Genomic DNA, 14,472 nt, shown 5'->3' on the forward strand with positions numbered 1-14,472 from the left:
TACATATTGAAAACATAAAAGCCCTTCCCTAAACAGTCTTCAGTGGGGTTGCTATTTGGATTAGATTTAATACTTGTTGTTTAGACCTAACCTCTGGCAAACTTTCTAAAGTAACAAAAAAAGACAAGGTTCTTGGAAAAGAAACTACCTTCTGGTTCATAAATGTTTTTATAAATTGTGTTATAGATAAGATAGTGTGCAGTCTTTTTAACTGAGAATGTTTGCTTTATTATGCTAAGCTACTGCTTGGAGAAGATAAACTGATTTTCTTTACCCTTTATTTCGAGAATGATGGTAATTTTTTAAAAATCTTATTTAGAAAACACTGGTAGAATTTTATTGCAATTTTTTTTTTCCTGTCAGAATTGAGATTACAGGGTTATAGTTTTGGAAAAAACATCAAGGATTTTTGTCTCAAAACTAATTTCAGTTTCCCTTCTCCTTTATTGCATCAAATATTCACGAGCTTTTTCAGTAAGATATAAAAACCAATATCTTCCATTTAGAAACATCTAAAAATATTTAGCATTACATTTCACTTTCCACATAATTATTTTATGCATTTAAGTGGTTAATTTATTTTTAGTATATTAGAAAAACAGGGTGATGGAGTAGAGAATGACATTTCTAGGGTCTCTGTTTTCTTCAGTTGTCCATCAGAAATCCTAAAATTTAGATACCAATATTTAAGGCAGCAGTTGAACCACAAATAAAAATCTATAGATAGAGTTTGTGCAGACACACACACATGTGTGTTTGTTGTGTAGAAACAGGTAAAGTTGTTTTTCTCCATAGTAATGGAATCAGTAAATTGCGTTGTGTGTTTGCCTATATAACATTCTTTGTAAGAGCACTCGAGTTTCTCAAAGAACGGATTGTTTTCATGATCCATATATGAAAGGTAGTTATTAATGTGTATATTTAAGAGTAATAATTAAAAGGACTGTAAAATGCTTAAAAAGAAGTGTTAGGTTGCCGATTACTTTAAATTGCTCAGATAATTTGTCTGAAATAAAAATGTCTAAAATTTGAAAGAGCAGACAACAGTATGTCTGGGATTGTACCTGAACTACAATGTGAAGAGTGTACCAAGAATTTCACAGAGCTTGTGTGGCTGAGATCAAGGTGTAGAGAATTACTGCAATTCATCTCAGCTTTCTGTTGACTATATTAAAGATCATTGTTTAAACTTAGAAAGTTGCTGTACTCTTTTTTCTCGCAGTATTTTCAAGAATAGATATCAGATGTCTATTACTCTGTGATGAGTTAAGCACTTAAGTTTAACTGTTCTGTTCACTATAAATATCTAGATAGATAAGATGATACCATATATTGTGTGCCAAATTGAAGCTTGATCTACCATGCAATCTCATTGAATTCTTACTGGAAGCCATGAATTTGCATGGCCTACAAATCCCTGATAACATTGCCTGTCTTTGATCATCTATCTTACTGAAATTTACAATTTGGTATTTATGTAACATTATTGTGAATATCAATGAAACCTACAAGAAAAAGCAGAAAATTAAATAAGACTTAAGTAAAGAAATGTATTTTCAAAAATTGTTCTGAAAAATGATAAGTGAACAGTAAATCAGGAAGAAAATAAAATATAAAATGTTATTAAATTCATTTTCAACAGAAATTGTTTGAACATCTAAACATTTCACATTATTTCTTTTAATTGGCATTTGGCCATAACATTGTGTAAAAAAAAAAAAAGAAGATAAAAGCTGTAGGTATCTATGTACATAAATAAAAACAATCTATGCCCACAGAAAGAAAAAACAAAAATCAACGCCAAAACATTACTCTCATAATCACCACTCAATATATCAGTGATACTCCCTCTACATAAAAGTCCTTATGCATATTCAAACATAGATCTTCATTTGAATTCATAATATCTTGCAAAACTTTTCTACGCCAAGTCCCCACTTGCATATCACTCTGAAAAATCTTCCCCTTTCAGCATATGGTTAAGATCAGAGAAGTATGTTGGGAAAAGTGACATCTTGGCAGTATGTGTATTTTTTGAATTTATGCCTCCATATCGCATTTGTAGGACTGTTGTTGGATGAAATTTCCCAGTACATGACAAAATACATTTAATTTGAAAATATAGTGTATGAATTTTAAAAGTAGATTTTTAAAAAAAATATCATCAGTATTAGTTGTGTATTTGTAATTGAAGCAAAAATGTTGGATTCTATCAAGTCAACTGAAGTGTTGTCTTCTCACCATTCCTGTGAATGTTTTACTTTGATAACTGGAAGTTAAAAGGACAGGGACACACATAATTCTTTCAAAGCATTTATGTACTTAACTGCTGGTTACATACTACATTTTATTGCAGTGATTTTAGTGTGTATTAGGTCTGAGAACAAAAAAACACATACACATACAACGTATATTACAGCCTTAAAGGATCCTTATACCCAACATACAGATTAATAAGTTTTCATTAACTAGTGTCCCCTGTCCTTTCACATATGGATATTATTTTCCCATTTCATGGTCTTCTTCCACCCCTCCAGATGTTCAAAACCAGGCCATGATTTGGGCTCCATTTTGTCAGGATGGGTGATCAGGACAAGAGAAGCAGCACACTCTATCGTTGGGCACAAACACCAGCCCAGCGGATGTCACTGTTGCACTCTCCTTGCTCCTCACAAAATTCACTCTCCATCGGTTCTTGTATTCCTGATACTTCACTTCCTGCAAAATACAATTTACACCATAAATTATTTTCCCCCAATATTAATACCCCAAGATTTTTCCCCCCAAGGTTAAATCTTCTTGAGGCACACACCGGGTCTCCCCATCCTCCTGCATTACCCATCAAGTACACCCAGGTCCTTGGGCAAAGACAGTCCCACAAATGGGTTTGCCTGTCCCTTTGGGAAAAGGGGGTTAGACACTTAAGTATCTTTGAGGATTCCTACCTTGGTGGTTTGACAGAGTCAATTCAGAAAGTTATGGAAAGGCAGGGAAAGCAATTCTCAGGGCTCTGTACCAAAATCACTGCAAAGATTATCTTTCCTCTCTTTCTTCCTTGTTTGCCTATCCTTATTGGGCTTGTTGCACATTGATGGAGATCAGCCACTCTTTCTCTTCCTAAATGTTCCCTCACCAGTTTGTTTTTTGTTTGTAAAATTTCATAGCTGGCATCTAAGTATATATGCTATTTCAACATGATAGAAATACAGGTGCTCCTTCTGTGCGGATTCCACAGAAACAATTACTACATTTTCTTTTATTTGTCAACGTCTTGTGCACTATGCATTAAGTCAGTGGTAGAATTGCTATTGACAGTGTGACAATTTAGCTGAAGAGCAAATCTTTTTTTACAATGTCTTCACAATTTAAGATACCAAATAGTTGCATGGGGATTAACGTTTGTAAGCCTTCTCCCAGATGGGAGTTTTTACCTATGGGAATCTGATCTGGAACCAATTAAATCACAAGCAAATGATATTCTAAGTGGAGGAAAATAGGACCACAGCACAGTAATTCTGTTGTTTATTGGTCTAGTGCTTGCATTACAGAGGCTAAGATGATATCTAGTGTGCACTTGACTGTAGTGTGCTATATAAATGTAGTTAATATTGTATTTGTAGCAGATTTTCTGCATGAATCGGAACAAAACACATGGTGATTTGTTTGGGCCATTTTGCTGCTAGTAGCAAAAATCTCAGATGTGGCAAAAATCTCAGATGTGGCTCAAAATAGCAGATTGACACGGTCATTGACATTGCTTGTGGTTAAGTTAGTGCTGCCACACTAATTTTTTAGATGGTAGAATATAGCAACATTGTTAGTAAGCAATTTTTAATATTACTAGGAACTAAGATAGATTACTCTGTAACTGAGTTTTGAAAAACAAAAGATGAGTTCTGTAGTACAGTATTTTTCAAAAGAACTTCTATTTTTGAGTCTGAGAAAGCTGTTCCAAAGTGTTTAGTCTTTCATGACACTCCTGATGTTCAGCTTTTAACTTATTACATGAGCTGAAAAGCTATTCACATGCAACTATTTGTCTTTCCAGTTTGCACAAGCTTCAAGAATTTAGCTATGAAATTTTACCTGTAAGAACTTTTTAAAATCAGTACATGATAAAACATTCCAATCAATATTTAAAAATCAATATACGGTTCCTTCAAAATCGTTGAACAAGTATGTTACCCATTCTTTTAATGGACATTTTACTGCTGTTAACCGGCAATTTAAAATTATTTTTCTGAATGTCCTTAATGCACGAAAACAGTACTGTTATTGTTATTATTATTTTTATTTTTTTTTATTCCTTTCACAGTAAAGGACCAGAACCTGTGATGTGATGATGTTTATCAATTTTGTTGTATTTAGCGGATTCAAAGTGCACTGGCTAATTAGTAAGATTAAATCTAAGATATGTTTTTACTTTGCTTTTCTATCTGTCCATGGCATAATTTAGCAGATTTTTTTAGAGACAAAACCAAGTATTTTAAACTCCTAAACTGCTGCAATTAAGAGATTTCTTACAGTCAGGAATTTTTTTCTTTCTGTTAGAAGTGAACCATTATATGTGTCAGAATTCTTTAAAGTTTTTTTTCTGTGATGCTATACTTCTTAAAGGGTTTTTTCTATCTTTATCATTAATTTTTCATCAGTATTGACTGGGTTTTCAGACTCTAGGGCAAGTTTTATTCATGTTAGCACTCTAATTAAGCAGAAAAAGAACTACTTTTCAAGTATGCTTCAAACATTTGGCTAATAAACTGAATAAGCAATGCAATATTTCCATGTAAGTTATTTGAAAGGTATTTCCATTTTTGAAAGTAATAGCACTACAGTGCTGACCAATTTTATTAGCTCAGAGAAAAAAATTTACCATAAGATCCTCAAAAACAATTTTTGAGTTATTAGGCATACACATAATTAATAAAGAAGATACATAATATCAGTCATTTGAGAATTGTTTTCTTGCAGAATTAGTTCTATTAGAACTGATTTTATAAATTATATAAATCCAATGTTCGCCTAGCTTATTGAGTATAAGATTGTATCACAAAATATGCTGAGTTGAAAGGGACCCAAAAGTGTCATTGAGTCCAACTTCTGCCCTGCCCAGGACCATTCCCAAAAATCACATCATGTATGCTAAAAAATAGAGCATTCTTGTGTCAAGAGTCACCCTCACAAAAAAAATAATTGGTTGTGATAATTGGTAAAATAATTTTGTGATTATTCACATGCTGTGAGGAATGTATTCCTATGGTCAAATTTGAAATATTTGATTTATTAAAGCTTGTACCCATTAAAATGACTCTGATGTAAACATCTTATTTACGAAAGTGTCTTGCATCTGACATTAAGAAATCACTCATGAATGGCTTTGTTTTGAAAACTGATCAGCTGTTTGAAAACTGGAAAAAGATTATTGGAGAATACTCACTAAAATAAAATATAACAGTATAATTAGCATGAGATGGATACGATTCTCATGTTTCTTTTCTCAGTATAATGTGACTGCTGCACATTACATTTCAAACTGCATATGATAGGGATTAAACGCAACTTGCTTTGTGGAAACATTTTTGGTTAAAGAGGAAATAATGAAATTTTTGCATGCTATTGTAAAGTGAGTGAAACAATACTAATCAAGGTTTATAATCTACTACTAAGTACTAGATTATAAAAATATGTGCTGGTAAAAGTGTTATAATAATTGAATTCACTTAAATAATTGAAATATGAAGCAATTACTTCTTTAAAACCTTAAACTTGCAGCTACATTCCAAGTCAAACATGTTACAAAATCTTAAGCAATTGTTCACCTAAAAGGCAATAAAATTCTATCCTCAGCAAAAACATCAATTTTTAAGGAGTGATTTTAATGATATTTATAATTATTTGATTTTTTAACAGCTGAGGATGCTTGTGGAGGAACTATGAGAGGATCCAGTGGAATCATCTCGAGCCCCAACTTTCCTAATGAATATCATAATAATGCAGATTGCACATGGACAATTGTTGCAGAGCCTGGTGATACTATCTCACTCATATTTACAGATTTCCAAATGGAAGAAAAATATGATTATTTGGAAGTAGAAGGTTCTGAACCACCTACAATAGGGTAAGTCAAATGTTGCAATTTTAATGTAAAAAAATATGGTGAAATGTGGAAGTACAACTTTTGTTACTTTTCCTTCTGTCAATACGTAGTCTTGCTGATTAAAAAAAAAAAATGAAACAAAACAAAAAAAACCACATTAATGATTGTTACCATGGCATAATTTTTGATATTCCAATTTCAGCTGTAAAATTATTTCCAAATATAGTCCAACCATTTAGCATCAAGATGAAAGGCACTGTAGACTCATTCACCTCATTGTAGATCTAACTGTTCTAACCATTATTATATTTAAAATGTACATATTTAGAAATAGAATGGAATGGACTGTTACCCTGGTAAGGATTGGTGAAGCCTACAGAGAATTTCATAATGTCAGAAAGTGAATGGCATGGTGGCCTTTTCAGCACAGAGATGGGGGGATTTAGAACTGGCCACACCTGTGGGTCACAGATTCTTTCTGGAGGAGTTTCTGTGCAGAGAACTGTACACAGCACTAAATAATTTGCCCTGAGTGTGGTTGGTGATACACTTACCTAGAAATATCCATCCTGAACTGTGGCTGAGTAGTCACAGTACTCTTTGGGTTTGGTTTTACTCCAAATATACTACCTTTAAGGAGTATTTATAACTGTTTGTTTGTTTGTTGACTTAACAGTAATAATAAAATTTTTGTTATTCTGACTACTCCAGTTCTTGATCTTAGTGTAGATGCATTATGTAGGTAATGTAAAACAAGTCCAACAAATAAAATAGTAGATATCCAGTTTCAAGATCAAATTCACTTAAGTAGAAAAAACAAATCATACATTCTTTGGTTTTCTGGTGTGGTAGTTTTGTGGTAACACAGAACCACACTACTCAAGAAACATGTCAATATGACAAATCCTTGTGTTTGTTTTATTGGTTTAAATATGCTATTGATGCACAAAAAAGAGGATGTACACAAACCCATAAATAGCAGTTATGATCTCCAGTAGAATCTTAAGCTCTTAACTGGCTCATAAAGCATTATGGGGGTTCTGCACAACAGACAGGTGTGTGAACAACAGGTGATACAACAGGTGGTTGTCTAGACACATTAAATTCAGTAGAGTCTTGTTTTTTAAATATCGATATTAACCCTGTTTCAAACATAGCATAGACCAAATAAACAAAATTATTTTTGATTTTATCATAAGAAAATATCCCAAATTAGATAATTGCATTGTTTTGAAAGCAATCAGTCTTGGTTTCTATAAGTGATGCTTATAAGTAAAATAGTTTTTTTTACTTTAGGGTGTAGTGGAAGTCTATAGACAAATTCTAAGCTTTAGTAAACAGTGTTTTACAATTTGATTTAATTCATACTGCTACCTACATAGTTAATTACCTCTATTAGAATATTACTTAATTGCCAGTGAGTTTTTCTAGCTCATAAACTGAAATCTTTTGAACTAGCTGTCAGCTAAAATAATTCTTAAAAAATAATTTGTAATAATTAGTGAAATATCACCAATGACATTCATTCATGGTCAGGCTTCGCGAACGAAGATTTGGGGAGGACTCTACCCACGTTTGTAACAAGTGCATTGGTCCCGTCGCTACAGGGCTTTGCAAATGTGGGTAAGACCTTCGAGCCTGCGCAATGGGTTTTTTAGGTGAGACACAGTGTGCACGGAATTGACCCACCCTTTAATCCTAAAGGTTCATCTGGCAGGGCCGAGCGAGCTTGGATGGTGGCAGCGAGGTCCTCAGGATGTAGGTTTAATTAGAGTGACCTTCTCTTAGATGGATGGCCTTACAGGGCTAAGCGAGCTTCATCTGCCCAGGTTTGGAATTAGGGTTGTCCTTCTCCTAGGATGACTGCCAGAAGGCTAACGAGCTCATTCTACCCATGGATACCAATGACATACAGACATTATTAATCACTTGAATAGCTAAATAGGCATTTGATTTTTCCTGAATGTGTTTTATGTATTCAGTCACGAGCTTCATACAATGATTTCATTTCTTGTTTTGCAAAAGGCTTTGGCTATATTCAAATGATATAATAAGATTACTTTAAATATGGAAATTCCCATTATCAGTTTACAAAACATAAAAATTTACAGAGCTAATTTAATAATTGCTCATGTAGAGAAGCAGACTGGAAGCATATTCTTTTTTTAGCCTGTCATTTATATTCCCTAAATTAGATTGATATGTTCAATTATGGGAAAGTATCCCCCCCATATGTTAGGAAAAACAGATTTGGAAAGCTTAATTAACATCAATTTGTTAATTAGATTTAGAATGGTAAACTTTATATCCCCTTAGACTTTCGCTAATCTAAAACCAGGCTCTTTAATTTTGGAAAAAAAAAGTACATAATTTATAAAAATTACTAAAAACTTCTTGGTTGATCTGAATAATAAGTATTATTATAAAATAATTTCTTAGAAACTTTGGTTCTTTACGTGTCTATTACACCTATTGATTTAAAAAAAAAACCTCAATTTTTTTTTTCTTCTGCCCATCTACTGTGTAACAAAATATCCCTACTTTTTGATTCAAAGTAAAACAATGAGCCAGAATATACATCAAGTAGATAGGTTGGAGTTATCCATGAGACAAGACTTGGAATTCTTTATGAAGTGTTAATTTTCCATAGTCTTCTGGTCAGTTGTTACAATATTTCAGATATACCTAGTCTTTTCTGTAAGAAAATCTTGGTAGCCCATTTTCATTGAAGTAGTGGAAAAAAATTCTGTAGATGCCCTTCAGGGTTCTTGTCGTCTTGTTGCTTATTCTGATGTTTGGTAACTTGAGCTGAACTAAGGCATTTTTTGAACTTTGGAAGTGAAACAGAAAGAAAATTATTAGTTTGAGGAAATTATTTTCACCATTTTTTCTCAACAACAAAAATTAAATAAGATCTAGTGAAATATTCCTTTTTGCCTAAGTGAAAAGTTGGGGTTTGAGACATTAATTGGTGAAAGAAATAGCAATGTCATTATGGGATATCCAGCATATAGAAGTTCAGAGTTAAATCTTCTGAGAATATCTGAACATGTAAGAGTTTCCAATGCCTCTAGGATGCTCTGGTTGGAATGTTTCACATATTTTGCTGTTGGTCACTTTTAGTGGAATATTTACTAATCATTGAGCAGAAAACTAGATTGATTCTCTAGGCTGCTTTGACGTAGGTAACCTGGATTCGAGTATGTACTCCAGTCTGAAATATTAAGACAATTGTTAAAACACTAGTTAATTAGTATAGAAGAAGTGTTAGAACCTCCTTCCCAGAACAGTCTCTGAAAGAGGTGCTTAGAGCCCTCTCCAGATAAGAACTGGTGAGGATGGATGGTATATATATCACACTTTCCTAGACGAAGACATTACCTCTATATCTTCTGTTCCCCATTACCAGCTTAAATTAGCTCTTGCTGGAAAACAAGTTGACAATTTTCCTTTCTATATATTTGGAGAGCTTGGTTATGATAGCAAAAAAACACAAACAAACAAACAAGCCTAAAACAAAACAAAAAAACCAGCAAAGGTATTAGATTAATTGAATTTTAAATGTTAATAAGTTTTGAATTAACTAATGTATTTTTGGTGGATAGATTGGAAAGTGATAGAAAATAATGGTTGTCATTAAATATGTGCTTAGAGCCTTTACTCAGAGAACTATGGATGTAGTCTTGTGGCAGTTTGACAATCTCAACCTATGACAAGTCTGAATAAAGATCACATTTTCTTTACAAGGAACACATTATGCAAAATTTTTATTGTTTACATGTTTAATGCAAAGGTGTTTTGAGAGTGTAACAGTGTCTCAAATGTTATTGGGCAAATGTACTTAACTTGTAGCATGATAAAACAAAAAGTCCAAAGATTTCAACTCTGTTCTTTCTGGGTAAGAGTGGACTTCTAAAAAAATCTTTGTGTAGTGTTCTAATAATTGATCTACCGCTGTCAAGTTCATACAAAGTAATAGGGCATCTAAAGTACTCTGTTATCACATGTGAATTTGAAATATGATATGATTACTTTTTTTAAAGCAAAATAACTCACCTCACTTCTTTCTTACTGATACTGTATTCTTGGGTATTTAAAAGTATTTCCTGTTATATTTTCCTAAAATGTAAGGGAAACATAGAATCTTCAATAATAAATTGAAGTATTGTCTAGACTATCTATTTCTGATTTTAGCCAAATTATAATTTTTTCATATATAAATCTGCTGCAGACACCACAGCAGGGACTTCCCTGCAGCACGTGATGTAGATCATGGTGAAGCAGGCTGTCTCCCTGCAGCCCCTGAAGGTTCACGGTGGAGCAGATATCCACCTCCTGCTTGAGGAAGACCCCATGCTGGAGCAGATGTTGATGCTCAAAGGAGGCTGGGAAACCCAAAGGCTTCTGGCAGGAACTGTGACCCCACACATGACTCACACTGGAGCAGTCTGTTCCTGAAGGTCTGTGCCCTGTGGAAGGGACCCATGGTGGACCAGTTTATTACAAACTTCAGTCCATGGGAAAGACTCACTTTGGAGAAGTTGGGGAGGATCATACTGGAGCACGGGAAGAGTGTGAGGAGTCCTCCCCCTGAGGTGAAAAGAGTGGTAGATACAATGTGTGATGTACTGACATCAGTCCCCATTCCTGTCATGCTCTGCTCTGGATAAAGAAGGTGGAGAAAATCATGAGTAGAACTGGGGAGGTGTATTTAAGATTTTTTTTTCCTTCTTGTTATTCCTACTCTGATTTGACTGATTTAATTTCCCCAAGTCACATCTGTTTTGCCTATGATGGAAACTGGTGAATGATCTCTCCCTGTCCGTATCTCAATCCATGAGCCTTTTATTATGCTTGCTTTTCCCTGTCCAGCTGAGAAGAAGAATGATAGAGAAGCTTTGGTGGGCTTCTGGTGTCCAGCCTGGGTCAACCCACCACAGTGACATATCTGATGAACTTTTCAGTGGATATGATGTATTTCCATTCATTTTTTTATATTGTGGACTTAATTTGTTTACTGTTCTTTGTAGGACAGCTAAGGAAAATTTAATAAGCACACTTTATTCATTACAAATTTACATCAATCATAATTTCCCTGTAGGGGTTTTGTGAAGCTATTTCTCATTTTTTAAAAAAGTGCATAATTCATGAAGGTTGGAAGCTCAAATAAAAAACATGAGAAAACATTTAGTTTTAAATGAATACTATCAATATACTGATTGGTCAGTAGCTTTAAACACACTGTTCGTGAATGTCACAGTAGATTATCTTTTTTCATTTTGTAAGAAGATAATTATATTTTAACTTCAAGTATTGTCATAATGTTGCACTTACTGGCTTTTTTTACCAAATCCAAGCTTACAAACTCTGTTAATAAAGTTTCAAAATATTAGTAGTGTGTTTAGAAAGGGCTTAGACAAATAAATTACAGTCTTTTATAGAGAAACAGTATGTTTAAATTAATATTCATATAGGATAAACTTTAAATTATATAAACTAAAGGTAATTTACCTCTAAGTTATATAAATTTCACAGAGGAAAAAATAATTTTGTAAAGTTTTGGTGATGATGTAGTATGGTATTGGAGTAGCATGTAAAGATTATTTAGAAAAGCCATTTTGGATCAGAAAATGTTTATGTTTGGTGTTCAGTGTCTGACAGTGGCAATAACAGTTGCTCAGGAAAAGAATAGAACACACTGGGATGATGCCCCTCCCCCTTGTGTAGACATAGCTTCTGCAGGTAGTGATTTAGGAACTTCTTGAAACATTTTCCTTAAAATCATGTGTTAAATAGCTGTAAATAAATCTTTCTTTTGTTAATTAGTCATTTTTCAAGATTCATTATTCAAGACCCTCTGTAGAGTACCAAATGAGTTTAAAAAAAAATAAAATCCAAGCAACTTGTATTAATGGGTTCACCATTACCCACACAATCACGTATTCCTGAAAATAACCTGAATTGATGAGTCGGTCATATCGTTCCTCTACAGAGAATATATTATCCCTTTCCTTTCATTCATCCCTGTATATACAAATTTTCTTAATCAACTTAAAAATACTTCCTTATAAATCCTGGAAACCTGGTCATATGTGTTGTGCAAGGATCTGTTTTTCTCAAGATTTCTCTCTCCCTGAGACTGAATTAGCTGTAGGGACAATATGTCCTAGGTTCTACCTCAGTTGATGATATGAACAAGAATGTGTTGGGTTCACCCTCATTATTCATAGAGTAGTCATTTGATCCTTATTCCAGGATGGCACTATGCATTTTGAAAGCATCCCACATTTTCACGTTTGTAGCCTTTATACCTGTTGTAAATCCATCACCCTGAAGGTATACAATACACATGACAGTAGCGTGTTGCATCAAACATTTTGAGCACTAAGAACAGGCAAAATATATCTTAGAAAAATGGAGAAGGGTCATAGGAAATTTTGTCCAAGTACTACTCAACCTGGTTGTTGCCCATTCACTCTAGAGGAGCCTTAGTGTCATAGCATTCATGGTCTGATACCTTATCATTGCTTGGAACAAGTGGTTTTAGCGCTATAGAGCTCCTGTAATATCTAGAATATGAAATCTCTCGCTCTTGTGTTCCTCATGATGCTGTGTCTAAAATACATGTAGCATCTTACATGTAATTTTCTATGCTTTTGCTGTTATTTGCAATTTGATTATGGAGAAAATCATAGAATCATAGAATAATTAAGGTTAGAAAAGACATCCAAGATCATCAAGTCCGGTCTTTGACCGAACAAAGGTTATTTGGTTATTTGTCATTAATTAGCATTTCCTGACTCTTAAGCCCATTTTACTAGTGCTATGAAAGAACAAGATGACAAATAGAACCTTTAAGATATAGTATTGAAGAATATATCAACTAGTGATGATTAAAAGCAAAGAGAGGATAATCAGCCAGATAATAGTTATTATGGAAAAGGGTATTATTTGGGGTTTGGGTCTTTTGGAGAGGAAAGTGCAGTTATCCATGCGAGACATCTACATGGTAATTTTTATTGACAGTTCAGTTACAATAGAAATTAGACTTCAGGAGGCATTTAAAAATTAAGTATACTGTTGTTGACAATTAACCTACATCAGACACATGCATTACTAAAACAGGTTCTCAATCAGATCTTTTTAACAAAGTGTTTATTTGATTTATGCAGCCATCCAGTGTCTGAATAGGCTAGATTTATTTTCAGTCAATGTACTTCATTAAATAATGCTCATATCTAAGGCTACAGGAAAACCTCTGCCTGACATAAATGTGGCAGCACAGGGATAGACAATCACATCTCAATAATGCAAGTACCAATGAAAATAATAATATGTTGAAGAAAAAAAAACCCAAACAGACAAGACAAGAAGCAGAGGTGCTCATAAGAAGAGATTAAAATGGAAGGAAAAAACCCCACCTCAGGCCCAGCAATTATTTTCTTGAAAAATCACTTCAAACGAGAAAGTGAAAAGCAAAATTGTTTCTTTTTTATAAATGAAGACTGGTGACACTGCTTTATATATTAAAACTGTTTTCTCACTAATACAAACTTTCAAAATCTGTGTTTAATGCTCAGAGGGAGGACTCAGGAAAGCAATGTTTATGAGTAATATGATTCTAATAAGGATGTTAAAAGACCTAGATGATGGACAGATTGTAATCTGATATGAGTTGAATTAAAATTTAAAGAATAGTAGTAAAACTCCTATTGCTTAACACAGGAAATGCCTTCAGAAGAATGTTGTGATTGTAGCCAAATAGGTAGAAAGATTTATTCAATTAATATAGTAAACAAACTTCAGTCATAAAACCCTGCTGTAATTAGCAGAGTATTTGCTTACTGATAGTGGATAGAATTAATTTTTACTAGATTTAATTGCAGGGAAAAAAAAAAAAGTAACTGCAGCTGCCAAGTTTTGGAGTGCCTAAGTCCTTCTCCCCTCCTAAAACAGGGAACAGAAGGTAACAGAGATAATGCTTAACTGTGGAACAGGGTGAGCAGAAAATAAAGAATAGGAAGAATACTAATGCTAAAAATATTGTCTGGTTTGAGCCCTTGATAATCCATCCATTGTGTGTTATCATTTTCATCTTTTTCTGAACGACTGAGAATAAAAATGAAGTGTTTGCTTTCTTTCCACAGAAACCAAGTATTTCTGCCCTTTAGTGTTTGCTTCTGTGGTTTAATTTTTTGCTTGGTGGATCAGCATTTCACCTGTGTCATTTCCATGAGGTCATTTGAAGCCATCCAAGAAGCAAGAGTGCATTCCATAATGTGTAGGGTCAGGCACAATGGTAATGTCAGGAGGGGAATTTGTTACAGTGATTGTGGAGGTTAATGGAACATTTTTCGTTGTTCTGTTGTGTGATT

The 14,472-nt window shown here is 33.7% G+C and overlaps 1 protein-coding gene across 6 annotated transcripts in view; it reads left to right on the forward strand.

Moving 5' to 3' along the window:
• CSMD3 (CUB and Sushi multiple domains 3) overlaps positions 1–14,472 on the forward strand; it is a 610,641-nt gene that overhangs the window by 188,070 nt on the left and 408,099 nt on the right. For all 6 annotated transcript variants that reach the window (XM_027645674.1, XM_027645676.1, XM_027645678.1 and 3 more), the window contains exon 5: positions 5,911–6,118. In XM_027645674.1, the coding sequence (XP_027501475.1) occupies positions 5,911–6,118 (208 nt within the window). The remainder of the gene's footprint in view (positions 1–5,910; positions 6,119–14,472) is intronic.

This window comes from Corapipo altera, unplaced genomic scaffold (assembly GCF_003945725.1).
Source record: "Corapipo altera isolate COAL_440 unplaced genomic scaffold, ASM394572v1 51, whole genome shotgun sequence".
Taxonomy (NCBI): domain Eukaryota; kingdom Metazoa; phylum Chordata; class Aves; order Passeriformes; family Pipridae; genus Corapipo; species Corapipo altera.